The 15,738-nt window shown below is 53.1% G+C and overlaps 6 protein-coding genes across 6 annotated transcripts; 4 read left to right on the top strand and 2 right to left on the bottom strand.

The window, feature by feature from the left end:
• Positions 1-510: 510 nt before the first annotated feature.
• Positions 511-5,982, top strand: BKA58DRAFT_392114 (uncharacterized protein). Its single transcript, XM_046170978.1, has 3 exons — positions 511-4,586; positions 4,640-4,731; positions 4,781-5,982. Exons 1-3 carry the CDS (start codon positions 526-528, stop codon positions 5,704-5,706), a joined length of 5,079 nt encoding a protein of 1,692 aa, XP_046021195.1. The 5' UTR covers positions 511-525; the 3' UTR covers positions 5,707-5,982.
• Positions 5,983-6,008: 26 nt separating this feature from the next.
• BKA58DRAFT_39255 (myosin-binding striated muscle assembly central-domain-containing protein) lies at positions 6,009-9,275 on the top strand. The gene is made up of 2 exons (XM_046171011.1): positions 6,009-6,129; positions 6,188-9,275. The coding sequence occupies exon 2, from the start codon at positions 6,369-6,371 to the stop codon at positions 8,823-8,825; it is 2,457 nt and encodes an 818-aa protein (XP_046021194.1). The 5' UTR covers positions 6,009-6,129; positions 6,188-6,368; the 3' UTR covers positions 8,826-9,275.
• On the bottom strand, positions 8,971-9,986 carry BKA58DRAFT_39266 (uncharacterized protein). Its single transcript, XM_046171023.1, has one exon. It carries the CDS (start codon positions 9,763-9,765, stop codon positions 9,115-9,117), a length of 651 nt encoding a protein of 216 aa, XP_046021193.1. The 5' UTR covers positions 9,766-9,986; the 3' UTR covers positions 8,971-9,114.
• Positions 9,987-10,533: 547 nt separating this feature from the next.
• On the top strand, positions 10,534-12,513 carry BKA58DRAFT_448463 (cytochrome P450; the record flags this gene model as incomplete). Its single annotated transcript, XM_046174281.1, has 3 exons — positions 10,534-10,635; positions 10,689-11,850; positions 11,914-12,513. The coding sequence occupies 3 exons, from the start codon at positions 10,534-10,536 to the stop codon at positions 12,300-12,302; spliced, it is 1,653 nt and encodes a 550-aa protein (XP_046021192.1). The 3' UTR covers positions 12,303-12,513.
• A 97-nt stretch (positions 12,514-12,610) lies between these two features.
• BKA58DRAFT_323113 (uncharacterized protein) lies at positions 12,611-14,106 on the top strand (the record flags this gene model as incomplete). The annotated part of the gene is made up of 3 exons (XM_046167899.1): positions 12,611-13,231; positions 13,330-13,675; positions 13,808-14,106. The coding sequence occupies 3 exons, from the start codon at positions 12,611-12,613 to the stop codon at positions 14,104-14,106; spliced, it is 1,266 nt and encodes a 421-aa protein (XP_046021191.1).
• A 136-nt stretch (positions 14,107-14,242) lies between these two features.
• Positions 14,243-15,565, bottom strand: BKA58DRAFT_39222 (origin recognition complex, subunit 6). The gene is made up of 2 exons (XM_046170987.1): positions 15,340-15,565; positions 14,243-15,292 (listed from the first exon to the last, which is right to left on the bottom strand). The coding sequence occupies exons 1-2, from the start codon at positions 15,522-15,524 to the stop codon at positions 14,389-14,391; spliced, it is 1,089 nt and encodes a 362-aa protein (XP_046021190.1). The 5' UTR covers positions 15,525-15,565; the 3' UTR covers positions 14,243-14,388.
• Positions 15,566-15,738: the final 173 nt, after the last annotated feature.

Here is a 15,738-nt window from a genome sequence, read left to right as displayed (position 1 = left end):
CGTTGCAGCACCTTTCCTGCGCCATTGAGACCGCCGCTGCAGAAGCAATGCCGTTTGCGCTAGCATAGCATTCTTTCGACGCGCATGGGGACTCGCCAACAAGTTTCCCTCTCACCGCATCTTCAGCGTCACCCTTCCGAGACATCACGGCCACCCGGCCTACGCGAGACAACCACCACCACCATGGCCACCAACACCCTCGCCTACCTCGAGGGCCTGTCCGAGGAGTGGGTTGACCAGCCCTCGCCCGACACAGTCGCCCACAATGCCCAAAGCCCGCCAGCGACTAAAACGCCCCAGAGCGCGTCGGCGAAAGCCCGCAGCCGTCTTCCCCGCATGCGGCAGTCCTCAGGCTCCTTCTCCGAGATCCAAGTGCGCAGCATCGCGAAAGAGCTGCGCCCGCCCAAGCAGCGAAATGCCCTCCTCGAGCGCAGCCTCAGCGACATCAACGTGCCCCCCGCCCCGTCGTCGCCCAACGCGTCACACGTCGAGCCCCCGCGTCGCGCCTCGTATTCGTCCTTTTCCATGTCGCAAGGCTCAGGCATGCAATTTGGAACAGTAGCACACCACACCGTCGCAAGATCACCAACGAAAGTGCAAGGGTCCCAGGACACGCCCGAGTGGAGGCGCAGGCTCGTCAACGGCGAAGTCGGCTACGGCAACCAGACCGACCTGTTCGGCCCCACGGGTCTCGAGAACATCTTCCAGAGGCCGGCTCCAGGCGCATCCGACGACTCTGCGCAGCCAAAGCGCAGGCTCGGACTGCTGAAGAGCCTGAGTGCCGTGCCGTTGCCGTCGAGTCCGCCGCCATGGCCCAAATCGCGACCCAACGCGCAGCAGACGGAACAAGACGAGGACGCCAGACTGGACGAGCAACAACAACAAACAGACCAGGAGGGACCTTCTCAAGACGGAACAGTGCACGAAGAGGGATCGTCAGAATGCACCACAAACCTCATGCCACCACCAAGCGATCCTGTTCGAACCGTCAGCGGCCAGATAGAATACGAGAACGAGAACTTCAGTCCGGTCTATCTCACCATGACCGCCAACATGAAGGTCAGCCAGGCTGCGAAGCCTGTTCCCAATTTCCGAGGATCCGAGCTTGCCAACCGCCTACGCCAGATTGGATCGCCGCCACCAGAACAGTACGAGACTGAGCACGAGGAGAGTGCTCTAGGACACAGTCGCGAAGACTCATCCTTCGCCAGGCTACAGGACGAATCGCTACCGGAAGGCCTCCCCGCCGGTACCCCAGACATGGGCGAGGTCCATCGCAATGTGGAGCTCCGAAGAGGCGGATACTCTAGAGATGGATCATTCCATCGGAAACCACTCAGCCCATCGCCCGAAAGAGTAGCTGGAGCACGACCGTCTAGCAGCCGTGCTGGCACGGCCCAGTCTAGCACCACCGCGAAGCACCCTACTCCTCCCCCAGCATTGAAGACCAACAACCCAACGACTCCACATCGTCGGCGCGAACAATTCCTCAGCCCGGATCGCGCAAAGGGCTCTGGAAGTCCTTTAAAACTCTTCGATGCACACGACACATTCACTAGCAACCGGATACAGCGACGACTTAGTCAGTTGGAGTACAAGTCCGAGAAAGCTTCCAGCGTGAAAGCCCCTAGTGTCAAAGAGGGCACAATAGAGTCAACCAAGGCGGCGCCGAAGCAATCGAGATTGACTTCTGTAGAAGAGAAAAGCTTCCAGAACCTCGATCAGGATCAGTCACAACTACCCTCCAGAGTTGTGTCTTTCGGTCAAGGTCAACTAAACCAATACGAGTACTCCGGCGACTATTCGGCGATATGTTCTGACGATGACTACGATGCACACGACGATAGCGCACCCGATGCTTCGCCTTCTACAGACATCGCACCCCCGGGCAGTCGTCAACCATTCAAGTTCCAGCTTGACGAATCACCAGGCAAGGTGGAACCTTCAAAGGCCAAGAGGCACCTGTCTAGCCATACAAGGAATTCTTCTAGGAATGTTAGTGCTAGTCGGCCAAAGTTCGTACCACACCGAAAGGTCTCTGAGCCTGAGCCAGAATCCTTCTCAGAAATCGTGCACGAGTACGCAGATGGGAAGAGAGGTCCGACATCTCCTTTCAAGAACCCGACGCCCAAGCGTAGAAGGACGATAACCGCCGTGGATGAGGATGAAGACGACGAGAATGCGGCTAGTGACGCTGAGCAGGGCACAGTACAACGCTCGCACGCAGCCATACAAGCCGTTGTTGGACGTACACGACAGGAAGCTGGCCAAGACCCCTCGAAGAAGATTGCCGATTCAGAAACACTGGCACGCAGACACATACTGAGACCTCGGAACCCTACGCCTAGTCAACGGAGGCGAGAGGAGATACAAGCAGAGATTATGGAAGCTACTGAAGCATTCATCCTGTCGTCACCGAAGCTCAACACCATCCGCGAACACCTAGACTCGTCAATCATGTCAGATACTGACTCAGAACGAGATCGGGCAAAGGCAGTTGCCAATCAGATTGCCGCTTTTACCTTGAAGAGACAGCCCAACATACGCGATAAGAACCGCAAACGATCTGTCACAACACAGGATTTCCTCGACGAAGCCCTCAAGATCATGGACTTCATCCGCACCAAGGGTAGGCCAACTAGCGGTTTGGGCAGCCTGGAGGAGACGGAAGCCGAGACGCAGCTGCTCGAGGAAGTCAACGACCATCCTTCTAGTATGTTAACATTTGAGAGGCCTCCAAGCAAAGAGGGCCGACAGTCCTCCTGGCAGGACCAAAGAACGCAACGCATGGATGCGGATATTATGGACCACCTCCGCAAGTACCAAGAGCACGAGAACGATACATTCTTGAACTCTTCAGTGAATTCCATACGAGTATCACGTCTCAGAGGATCTGCGACGCCGGAAGACGAAAGTGTGGTGGTTGAGCAAGATGATATCCGGATCACCGACAATCCCAATAGGCACCGGGCCGATAGCGAAGAGCGGCCCAGCTCTCAGCCTCGCGGAAATAACACACTTCTGTCAACAGCTTCATCATTCGGAAATACAATTGTCACAAACGCATCACGCCGTTCCGAGTGTGTCGCGACCCTTGCACCCGAAGCCGTCGCGCATCTGATCCCTCAGCAGGTAGCCGGAATGAGCTTTGATCGCGACAAAAATATCTGGGTCCGTCAGAAGAGCCCTTCCAGACAACAACACCTACTGGAGGACGAGCCAAGTGGCATGAACGCCAGCGAAGATGATCCCTTTGGCAACATTCCCGATCTGACAGTGGAAGATACCCATGACCAGGACAACAAAGCAGGGTCTCCAGTTCGCCTTCAGCCTACAGCAGAAACCATTCTTGAGGACACAGAAAGACCCGGAGTCGAAGAAGACTCGCGTCCAGTGACCCGTGAAGGCAAAGGTGTCGCTTACACAGATACAAGCTCGGCTCCTTCCAAGGCCTCTAACTTTGGGTGGAGCTTCCCTAAGACTGACACACGGGCCACTTCTTGGAGCACGCAAGCTCCGCGAAACTACAGTACACATAAGATGCCTCATGCACCTACAACATATGCCATACCAGAGTCGGAGGAAGATGGCATCGAACATGAGATCCAGTACTTTGAAGGAAGAGACCATGCTCCTGCAAGTGTGCAACGTCCGCGAGTGCGCAACGTTACTATTTCGATCGCTGAGCATGAGGCTCCTACGCGGGACCAGCATTCCGAAAGCGCACCACCACAGCGCCGCCAAAATCAATGGGGACCATCAAGTGCGCAGCAGAGGTCAGAAAAGAAACAATCTGCTTGGGAACAGACGAACGGTACCCGTATTGTATCGCATGGGCGGCCCAGTCGTTTGCCAGTTTTCAACGGAGATGGCGATCTGTCGATTTTGGACGATGCCCCGTCAAAGAACTATCGAATGCAGCTGTCAATGAACGTCGCGCCTCCGCTTAGACATGAACGACGAGACACACTTGTGGCCGCACCGTCATCACCTGTCAAGGATGTTACATTCATGCTCAGCGATCTCCCCGAGTTCACCCTCAACCAGATCGACGAGTTTGACCTTCCGGATCGAGTTGTCGTAAAGCACAACGGGAGTCGATTTTCCAAGGCCCTGGAGGACCGCTATGCACAGGGTACTGCGGAGCTCGTCAAGGCGCTGCAAGACGTGGAGCCTGATGAGCCGTACTGGGAAGATCTTCGCAGCGTCAATCTTCGGAAGAAGGATCTCAACAGCTTACACCGCCTTGATGAGCTCTGCTACTCACTCGAAGAGCTCGATGTTTCGGACAACAAGATCAATCAGGTTGAAGGTATCCCCTACACTATGCGGCGACTACAAGTACAAAACAACTGCCTGAACGGACTTACCTCCTGGACGGCACTCGTCAACCTTCAGCACCTTGATATTTCTGGCAACGACATCGATAGGTTGGACGGTCTCGCTGAGCTGGTGCATCTCCGAATTCTCAAGGCCGACAACAACAAGATCAAGTCTCTCCAAGGCATTCTACATCTCGATGGCCTGATGGAGCTGAGTGTTCGCGGTAACGAGATCGACATGGTTGACTTCACCCGAACGAATCTGTAAGTATACATGAACTCTATCCTGCTTTGCTCTTTGCTAATTCATGTGGTAGAAAATCTCTCACAGACTTGGATATGCGCAAGAACCGATTGCTTGAAGTGCGGAATCTGCATTGCCTGCCCCAGCTTCAGCATCTCAACCTTGGTATGTCTCTTCTTGCTACGCTCGTTCGACCATGACTAACTCCGAGAAGATGACAACGAAATCGAAGAGTTTCCTCTTCTTGATGGGCCTCTGAAGCCATGCAGATTCCTACGATCGATCCGGATGTGCCGAAACGGAACCACGCTCCTCGACGTCGATCAGTACTTCCCCAAGCTCGAATCTCTCTACGTCGACGGCAACTGCCTGACGCAAGTATCTGGGCTAGAACATCTCCGCCACCTCCGGACCTTCTCCGCCCGCGAACAAATCCTAAACTCCGAATCCGACATGGAAATGTGCGCAAGCAACCTAGTCAGAAACACCGAAGTCCGCAACCTCTACCTCTCCCTCAACCCAACCTACGGCCTACAGATATCTTCACACCTACTCAGTCTCCAACGCCTAGAACTAGCTTCCATGGGCCTGAAAGAACTCCCCGACAACTTCGGGCAGCTAACCCCCAACATCCGCTCCATAAACCTCAACTTCAACTCGCTCACCGACCTACGCCCCCTCCTCAACATCAAACGCCTCAGCACCCTCCTCCTCGCCGGCAACAAACTCGAGCGCCTTCGCGCCAACGCCATGGTCCTCGGCAAACTCGCCACCCTCTCCGCCCTCGACTGGCGCGACAACCCGCTCACCCTCCGCTTCTACGCGCCCACCTGCGAAAACCGCATCCTGTCTCTCCGGCAGAAACCCTCCGACGAGCAACTCACCAATCGCTTCGTGCTCCCTGAGGGCGAAGTCGAAGCTGATGTCCAGCACTTGCAAAGATTGGACTACGAAACCCGGATTAGGCGTAGGGTTACGGAGATGATGCTGGCGAATCTTTGTAGGAGTCTGAGGGAGTTGGATGGGCTGCCGTTTGATAAGACGAGAGTGCTTGTTAAGGATGATGTTTGGGAAAGGCTGTTGTTCCTCGGGGTTATTCAGAGGAAGAGGGCGGATACGGCGGTCGATGAGGGGAAGTAGGGGTGGTGGGTGTGGTGCATCAGAATTTATGAGTTTGGAATTGCGGGGGTTGGACACACTTTTTGCATAGCGTTTTGGTAGGGCGTTTTGAACGACACTCTCAGGGTGTTATGGGCGGTCTCATTGTTTTCATCGCAAAGCATTTAGTACTTGAGCATCTTCTGGGCGTGGGTATATATTTTTAGACCTCGCACGCTTCACTGCGGGAAAGCGGGGATTAGATCTTTTTAATGACGGGATGAGGAGAATTTGGTATTGAACTATACTTTTCAAACATCGCGTTCCAAGTGCATTTGAAGTGAGTGATGATGCCTTACAACAAGTCACCCGTGACTAATATCAAAGGGTGGGTGGGAGAAGCGGAGGGGAGGCGGCGGGGTGGAGGACGGGCGGAGGTGGAAGTCTCTTTCCTCGAGGTCTTTTGTAAGTTCAAATAGAGAGCACGTACGATCTATGGTTCATAGAGCTGATGTATTATCAGAGGTGTAGTTCCAAGGTTGCTTCTAGTGTAGAGGTGATCAGCATCCCCCGCGCTCCACTAAACTTCTCCGCTGAGGCCCGTGCGGCGTGCATCAAAACGATCCAGGCCCCGTGACACGTGGGCATCCATAAACCCACATGGCTGTCACTTAGATCGGTCTTCGTCCATCAAACAATCAACAATGGCCTCCACATCCGAAGAAGACAGAGCGGTGCAACTTGCCGAGAAGGCAAGCGAGAGCACCAAGTCAGGCGATTTAACCGTTGCAGCTCGGTACCTGCGTGAAGCTAGTACAATCGCACCCGAGCATCCGCGGATCAAAGAAGCATGGATTGCGCTGAAAGAAGAGGAAAACAAGAGCGAACTCCTAGGCCACTGTCGAGCTTGGGTACGCAGCAAAGACGAACACGATGGCGAAAAGGCACTCAAAGCAATACGATCGCACGGTCTGAAGCAGAACGAAGCAGAACAAGCAATGGCCATCCTCTTCGACTTCAAAGGCGAAGACGACATCCTCGACCAGGTCTCAGGCGAACTACTCCAGAACCCTGGAGCACAGATGTGGCTCGCCAAAGCCGTCCGCGAGCAGCCGACACGAATTTACTACGAGATGTTTGAGCGCGGCGACGACTCCATCGACGGTCTACTCAAGGTCCTGCTCAACCGAGCGCTCTGGCCCGACGACGAATCTTTCAAGACGGGGCATAGAGACATCTTCATGCTCAGTTTGGCGATGATGATGGAGGAAGCGCTTGAGCACCCAGAAAGGGCGATGAAGGGTATTGCGCAGCTACTTGCTCATTACGCGGAGCATCTTAAAGGTATCATCGATGCGGATAGTTTCGACGTTATCCTCACGTCGCTTGATATCAGACTGCCTGCTAGTCTGCGTAGTCAGGCCACTCTGGCGAGTATCAAGCTGTTTGAGCTTGCGCCGGAGACTGCTAGCGAGTTGATCTCGAAGTTTGTTACGCACCGGACGAAGAAGGGGGAAGCGAATGATCTGGTCATCGCTTTTTCGGCGGCTGCGGCTATATTTCCGGTAGCTGTCAGTGCTGCTGCTGCGCTCTTCCTCACAGATGGCTTTGTCAGCACGTTGGTGTCAAGAGTTCAGAGCAAGAAGTCGCACAATCTTGAACAGGCGACTTTAGAGCTGATCAGCGCTGCATGTGTCGACAAGAACTGTCGAGAGGCGATCAGCAAGAACTGCAGAGAATGGTTGGAAGACGTTGTTGCAGAAAGCCAGAACAAGAAGCGTGCCAACTTGGCCGCGCTCGTACTCGTCAAGCTAGGCGAAGAGCAGCCGTCTGAAGATGCACCAAGAATCGTGAGGGCGGAAAAGGTAGATCAAAGCGACCTGATCGCCAGCTTCAAGTCCATGGTCATAGGTGGCGACACATCCTCAAAGCAAGACTCAGTCGAAGGACTCGCCTACGCCTCGCTCCAACCCAAAGTACGAGAAGACCTCTCCAAGTCGCCCAAGTTTCTCAAACGCCTCATTGAAACCATGAGCGACCCTTCATCACCCAAGAACATCGTATTCGGCGGCCTGACAATCTTCGTCAACATCACACAATACCTGCCCCTACAATCAGAAGAAGAAAAACGCATGGCCCAACTCAAAGCCTACGCCAATGTGCAAAAGCCATCGACCCCCCACGTCCTCCTCAACGACGAAGACGTCGCCATACGCTGCAAACGCGTGCTAGACGCGGGCGTCGTCCCTCTCCTGGTACAAGTCTGCAAGAAAGGCTCTCCATCCATCCTCACCCAAAGCAGTCTGATCCTGCTCTCCCTCTCCAAAGACACAAAGTCTCGCGGCACAATGGCGCAACAAGGCGCGGTGAAACTCCTCATCCAAATCCACGACCACATATCTAGTACAAATGACCTCTCAACAACCGGCACCACGCCCTTCCCGCCCGCCGCCCTCCCCACAACAGCCCAAGCCCTCTCCCGGCTCTTGATTAGCATAAACCCCTCCCACGCTTTCAACGCCGCACTACCCAGCGCATCAGCTATCCGACCCCTCCTCAGCCAACTCACACGCACAGAGTCTTCGACATGGCAACTCCACGCCTTTGAAGCGCTCCTCGCACTCACGAACCTCGCTTCTCTGGACCGGAATACGCAAGACCATATCATCCGCCAGTCTTTCGACACAGTTGTTGATGATTTGTTGCTTAGTTCAAACACGATGATCCGCCGTGCGGCGACGGAACTCCTATGTAACCTCATGGCCTCACCAGTCTGCATTAGTAACTTCGCAGACGGCTCACCGCGGGCGAAACACCGACTCCATCTCCTACTTGCTATGACGGATGTCGACGACTCTGCAACACGATCGGCGGCTGGGGGTGCGCTGGCGATGTTGCTGAGTGTGGATCTTGCGGTGCTGGAGTTTCTCAAGCAGGATAAGAGTGTGGAGTGGTTGGTGGGGTTGTGCAAGGATGAGGATGAAGGGATTAGGTATCGGGGGATTGTTTGCTTGAGGAGTGTGGTGGATGTTAAGGAGGGGGTGGAGGTGTGTAAAAAGAGGGGGGTGGTGGAGGAATTGAAGGGGGTGCTGCAGGGGAGTCGGAGTCAGGAGGTGCTGGGGGTGGGGGTGGAGACTATGAAGATACTTTTGGGGCAGTAAAAGGAAGTCGACAGATATGATTGTGTGGTGAAGGAAAAGGAAGTCTGTATATCATCTCTTAGTAAAGAAGATCCATGTGTTTTCTGAGTTCTACCTATCTACGACAACATATTCTTTAGCCTATCATTTCCACGGTCCCGTTCCTCAATCACACAAACCAAGACTAGCACCTCATACAAAGGAAATACTAAAAAGGTCTGCAGATTACATCGAGATCAACACGTGCAAAGTAAGCGAGCCAACGTTAATGTAGACTCTAGGGTGCCCAGTTCTTCCCTAGGTCAACGTGCTAGATATCCAAGAGCCTAACATGTCTAGTATTCATCTCTTCAACACACTCCCCGGTATCCGCAGACACCCTCCCCTCCTTCGACTTCCCAAACTGCTCATACTCTCCCTCACTCCTCCACGGAAAAATCGTCACAAACACGTCATCCTCTCCCTCCTTCTTCCCAACACACCATCCACCTCCAAGTCCGCCCTCCCCAGCAAACCTATCCAGCTTCTCCTTCATCTCGCTGAACTCAACTTCAAAAGCCTCTCGCTTCCCAGCCTTGATAGTGTAATGAGCAATACTCCACACCAGTTCCCCTCTCACAGCTTTCTCCCGTGCCTCCTCACTCCGAGGCAAGGGCAGCTCCGCATTCGGCACATCGAGATGTTCGAGGTTGGAATCCACAGTAATATAATCTTTCAAGCTCTCCAGCAGCGCTTGGTTATCTGCGCTAGGAATAAAGTCGTGCAGGTGCTGGTCTAGCGAGTCCCATTCTCCCACTACGTAGATGCAGCTCGGATCGGAGATCTGCTGCAGATAGTAGAAAGTACGGTTTGTGTAGTTTTGCAGGACGGTTTTTGCGTGAGAGAGGTTGGCGCGGAGGGTGAGCGAGGATAGGGTCGTGCCGGGGGTGAGGTGGAGGAGGGCGAGTTCGGTGATTGGCATTCTGAGTGGATGGGATCGTTGGAACAGTGACTGTGGTGAGTAGGTTAATGCGGTTTTAGTAGGTGATTAAAGCGCATGTGCGACTCTTTATAGCAGAGATGAGATGAGTGCTGCGAGTTTAAGGTAGACATGGCCGCGTAATCGCGTTCAGGCAGAAGGATGGTTACGCGGAATGGGAGGAATCGCGTAGGAGCGCGTTGCATGACGCAACAGCAGGATGCCTGAGCTGGCTTAGTCAGCGGCCAACGCGACTTTGGTGTTTTCGACTCGCGTCAATGATCACTACGACATAGACACGTACGAAGTAGCTCGTTTCTTATGAGTGATACTATCCATGGTATTTCCAAGGTACAACACCTGCTTGTGCTACTTGAGTTGGAACTCATCGCGTATGTTCCCTGGGCACCTTCTTAGTCGAGGATGCCAGTCAAATCTCATACGGTTGCATCTACCCACCGGCTTCTTTCGGTAGTTGTACGCGGAAGAGATACTGGGCTCTTAATGACTTCTTCCGTATTGGCCAAGAGGCGATTCGGCGCGTCGCGCGGTCTCCAATGAACTCAAAGGTGGGAGCTGTACTGATAAGCAGCCCGTTATCTTCGGAACGTTTCCGAATACACCCCTCACGATCATGCATGAAAGCATTGGATGCCGGTAGTGCCTTCGCACACCTGGACGATGGCATCTATAAGTAACCGTTTTATTGCTTTGCTAACAGATATCTTGACTTGCTATTGACTTCAAGTATTCGTCTCACCAAATTCTCATATGGAGCATCTTCCGGATATCGTACCTCATGCTAGGTATATGCCCTCTGGCCACATAGTAGTGGTATCAATTGTTGCAGCTGTTGTATTTGTAGCGTACAAGGTACTCATTCTATTCGAATCCAGCTATCATCAGCCATGTTGACAGCTACTTAGGTACTCACTCGCACAGACATCCCTTACATACGCGGTATACCAGAGATACCAGGTGCTCTACCGATCACAGGTCATCTCACCCAGCTCGGCGATGACCATGCTACAGTATGCGAGAAGTGGTGGCGGCAGTATGGCAACTCGGTCTTCCAGGTTCGACTGGGCAACACACGCGCCGTGATCGTCAACTCCTTTGAAGACTGCAAGAAGATTTTGGTTTCGAACTCGCAAGGACTAATCGATCGGCCAAAACTATATACCTTCCATGGCTTGATCTCATCGACACAGGGATTCACTATCGGAAGTTCGCCATGGGACGAGAGCTGTCGGAACAAGCGCAAAGCTGCATCGACTACCTTGAGCAAGGGCATGATGAAGAATTACTACGACATGTTCGACTTGGAATCTTATTGTATCCTTCGAGATCTCAGCCGAGACAGCAAGGGTGGGGATATCGAAGTCAGCATCCGACCGTACATCCAGCGCTACGCCCTCAACACGACCCTCACACTATGCTACGGTATTCGAATGGACGCAGTCTACGACGATCTGCTCCGTGAGATCCTCGAAGTCGGCTCAGCCATCTCGCTCCTCCGCTCCGCTTCGGAGAATTATCAAGACTACGTCCCCATCCTGCGATACCTACCTAACAACGAAAAGAACCGGCGTTCGAAAGAGCTACGCGAAAGACGAGACAAGTACCTGAACGAACTTCTAGACAAGGTCCGCGAAATGATCAAGAACGGCACTGAGAAACCATGTATCAGCGCCGCCATTCTCAAAGACGAAGAAACCCGCCTTACAGGTGTCGAAGTGAGTTCCATCTGTCTCTCCCTTGTCTCTGGCGGTTTCGAAACCATACCGGGTACGCTAGTCTCCTGCATCGGTTCTTTGTCTACGCCTGAAGGCCAGATCTACCAAGAACGCGCGTATGCCGAGATACGCAAGATGTACCCGGACGATGCGGCGCTGAAGCAAGCATGGGCAACGGACTTTGAGAAAGAAACTGTGCCCTATCTGAACGCGATTGTAAAAGAAGCGGGGAGATATTATACAGTCAGTAACATGAGTCTACCGCGTAAGACGATGAACGAGGTGAGGTGGGGAGATGCTGTTATACCGAAGGGGACGATGGTGTTGATCAACGCTCAAGCTGGAAATCACGGTAGGCCTCTCTTCCACTATACTCAACTCAAACTCCTTTCGCAGAAGAACTAACAGCCCGCAGACACCGACTACTTCGGTCCCACAGCCGCAACCTTCAACCCCGAACGCTGGCTCACTCCCCCCACCTCCCCATCTTCCCTCTACACACCAACTTCCCACGCCAACCCCCCTCACCTCTCCTTCGGCGCTGGCTCCCGATCCTGTCCCGGCGCTCTGATAGCAAGCAAACTCATCTATGCTGCGCTGTTCCGTTTGCTCGGTCTGTATAAGATTGAGGCTAGTGTAACGAATCCACCAAATACGGATTACGTGGATTACAACGCTATCAAGAGTGCGCTGGTGGCTATTCCGAGGAACTTTGGCGTCAGGCTTGTTCCGAGGGATGGGGAGATGGTGAAGGCGGTGCTGGAGGAGGGGAGGGTGAGGACGGCCGAGTTGTATAAGGAGTAAAGCGTAGCGTGGCGGCAGCATTGGCTTCGTAGGTGTGGTTTCTGATGATTATGCTGCGATGTATCTCTTTTAGGACATGATGACCGCAACGCTTCAATCATGTTATATCTGACCATGATGTGACCTGATTTCACACAGCCTTGCGTCAGCAAGGCGATCTGTTCTCGCACCTGCTCATGATTCCTTCACTCACTTGACTGCTGGGTACGGTTAGCGTATACCGAGCGACAAACACTCTTACTTTGTCTACCTCTCTCCACCCAGTCTTCGATAACACGCCACCACTCACCCTGTAATTTCTAGTTATGATGTTGCGAATCACTCTAGCCAGCACTATCGCGCTCGCTGCCTTGGCAATCGGTAGACATGTTGATAGGTCTGTTGTTACCAAAGTCTTGGGTGTCGATTCCTCACAGGCTTCTCCTCGATTCAGTCCTCCTGACTTCGATGCTCTCGAGTTTAGTCCTGCCCTTGACGCCCGAGCCCCTGATGACTTCAATAAAGGCGTGTATGCCACTAAAGCTCTATGGAACAAATACTTGGATAAGGGAAACCGCTTGATGTGTTTCATGGAGGCCACCGATAGAGGCGCTGGGTGGCTCTCTCAAGATAATAGACAGCCGCCTTCTGCAGCGAGCAGATGGACCGGCGATCTCAGAACTGAGCTCGGAACATGGGGCTGGCGCGAAGGAGAGGTGGACAAGAGCTGGGAGTGCGAGTTCACAACGCTCGGGCTTAAAGAGACGTTCCAAGGCCTCAATCTGGATCCACGATCCATGTATGAAGAATCTGGCCAACCTCAAGAGGGAGCCAATGACTGCTACTATCTTCAACACTACGACGAAAGGTCTAAAGACTCGGAAGATGAAGATGGCGAAGCGGAGGAGATTGTAAACCAGAAGTATCACGTTGGTGGCAAGGAATATACTGTATGTCACCTCTAACCTAACAGCACGTATAGCCGTCACGGACTGCCATGAAACAGGCATTCCTTCAATTGTGATAGGACGTAGCTGATACGGTCCAGGCAACAGGCGCGTACTATAAATTCGCTGTCAATCACGGTGGAGGTATGATTGCTCAGAACATCGAGAGTCCAAGCCATGCCGTTATTATGCCGGGGTCATGGGGTCGACCAGCAAACCCTGGAGAGCTTCCTAAACTCAAGACCGCGTCTGACGTCTTCTGGGGATATTGGGTTCGTGATAACCCTGATGTCAAGAACTTCCGCGTCTATGGCGCTCAACAAGTCATCAACACGGATACTAATCTTCTGATCGCTCGGGCTTTAAAGAATGTGGGTAAAGCACAGTTATCGGTATGGCCGGGTGACGTTTTCTCTCTTGGAACTGATGAATTTCGAGCCTTAATTGGTAAGTTGATTACTTTTTGCAGCATACATTGTCCCTTGAAGAGTGCCTTTGACGTCTGGGATATCCTTGACGACCTCCCGGCATACTTTTCAGCTGACCGCCAACCTCGATACTCACATTGAATGTCTCCAGGCTCCCCTATCGGCGCGACTGCTGCGCACTTGCTCGTAGCACACAAAGCCGAACTCGGGATCAAACGCATCGCCAATGTGGTAGTTGTGACCGATACGATAAAACCGTACAAGAGTAAACGTCCTAACGATTCTTTGCATATGTTCTTCACTATGGAAGACGTACCGCCGGACGACGTGACCAAGCCAGGTGGAGATGCCGCTGCCGTCAAGAGAGAGACCGCACGAATCGGTTCCATGGTCATCAGTGTCAGGGATAACGGGAAAAATATGGTTCGCATGCATACCATGTTGGCCTAGAGCTGGGTGTTGCGCGTGGAAGGATGAGCATAGCTAGAGGGAGACAGTGGGCTTTTTATGAGTAAGAATGGACGTGGAACATAGTGCGGATACCCTCAGACTCTAATAGCACTTGCTGCAATCTCTTTCTGAATGACATCGGCATCCTGGAAGGGCTACAATGTGTGTCGTATTCTGCAAATTTATTGATAAGCCAGAAGTATACACTGCCTTTGGAAGTACACACTTATTAACATTTAGTGACGTGTATTCTGCATCACGAATTCTAGCCACATCCCACGACTACGCGGCTCCCTCAAGCTCGCGCACTCTCGCCAGAATCTCAGCCCTCCACCTCGTATAATCCTCCTGCTGGCGCTCCCCTAGATAATCAGTCGCATCCTGCATCATTGTCCCCAAACCAATATAATCACTCCCCCCAGATCTAAGCCCCATGCCATTCGCCTTAGCCACCGCACCTTCGCCCATCTCCACACCTTCCATCTCCTCCCCCTCGTCCTGCGGCTTAACACTATCGAACCACTGCATCTGCAGCCACCCCTCCTCCTTCGCCATCTTCATCGTCTCTTCTATCTTGGCTTGTAGCTCACCATCCCCGATATCCTTAGTAGCGGGGAGTACCAGAACGGCTTTCACGGCTTTTGCTAGCCATTCGTTGTATTGTTGGATGGAAACGTCGATGTCTTTCATGCGCGAGTATACGAGCAGGAAGACTACGACGATGAGGCTGAGAACGCGTGTGTCGCTCACTTCTCCTGAAGAGGAATCGGTGGTGGCTGTGGTTCGTTTTGGTCGCTTGCTGGGTGTTTCGGCGGCGGCGGCGGACATGCGGGATAGGAGGGGGTAGATAGATTCCACGCCTGTGTATACGTGTGGTATAAGACTGGTAAATTCGAACGTTTTAGCCAGGGAGCGAATCGTAGGCATGACCCATTCTGGTGCTTCGCCATTGTTGTCGTCAAGCCTCCTTGCAGTCCTCGGTGTTTTCCTCGCGCTCAACGGCGTTTTCGGTGTGTTGCGTGCTGATGCGGGCGCTGAGGTCGTTGGCTTCCGTGGTGTTGTTGGTTCGCGAGGCGTTGTGCTGTCGGGCAGTGCGCTGCTGAGGTAGTTGTATAGTTTCTTGTATATCCGTGGAGGACAAGGCGGCCGTGATGCGATGGTGGGAAGGTTCAGACGCTTCTTCAGCCTGCGGAGGTCAGCTTAGAATTTGGTGTGCCATGCAAATCTTCATACCTTTCACATGCTAATTGCGCGCATGCGTATGGTCGCGCGATCTCTTCATCTGGCTTCATGGAGGTCGCGACGCTTCGCGAACGCGTAAGCAGGGAAAGCGCCAATTCTATCAGTTCGGGAGGAAGAGGGCCGCTCAAGGTGGGTATTAGACCCGTGAGGGCTTGTTCAATGCTTGCTCGACTCATTCTGAAAAGTTGACAGGCTGGGTTTCGATGTTGACTTAGAGAGTTGGCTCTTTGTCGATATGTTGGCGCGTCAAGATCTCGCGCTATCACGTGCACGCCAAGGCCGCCCCTCCTTATTGTTTGCCAACTTCGATGCGTCTTCCTTCCATTTCTCCTGACCACGCCTACTTTACGGTCTACTCCACGCGTCACGTCACATCAACCTTTTCGCCGT

Source organism: Alternaria rosae, assembly GCF_020736505.1.
Source record: "Alternaria rosae strain MPI-PUGE-AT-0040 chromosome Unknown BKA58scaffold_10, whole genome shotgun sequence".
NCBI classification, from domain to species: domain Eukaryota; kingdom Fungi; phylum Ascomycota; class Dothideomycetes; order Pleosporales; family Pleosporaceae; genus Alternaria; species Alternaria rosae.
This window is presented reverse-complemented; position numbering and strand designations above follow the sequence as displayed.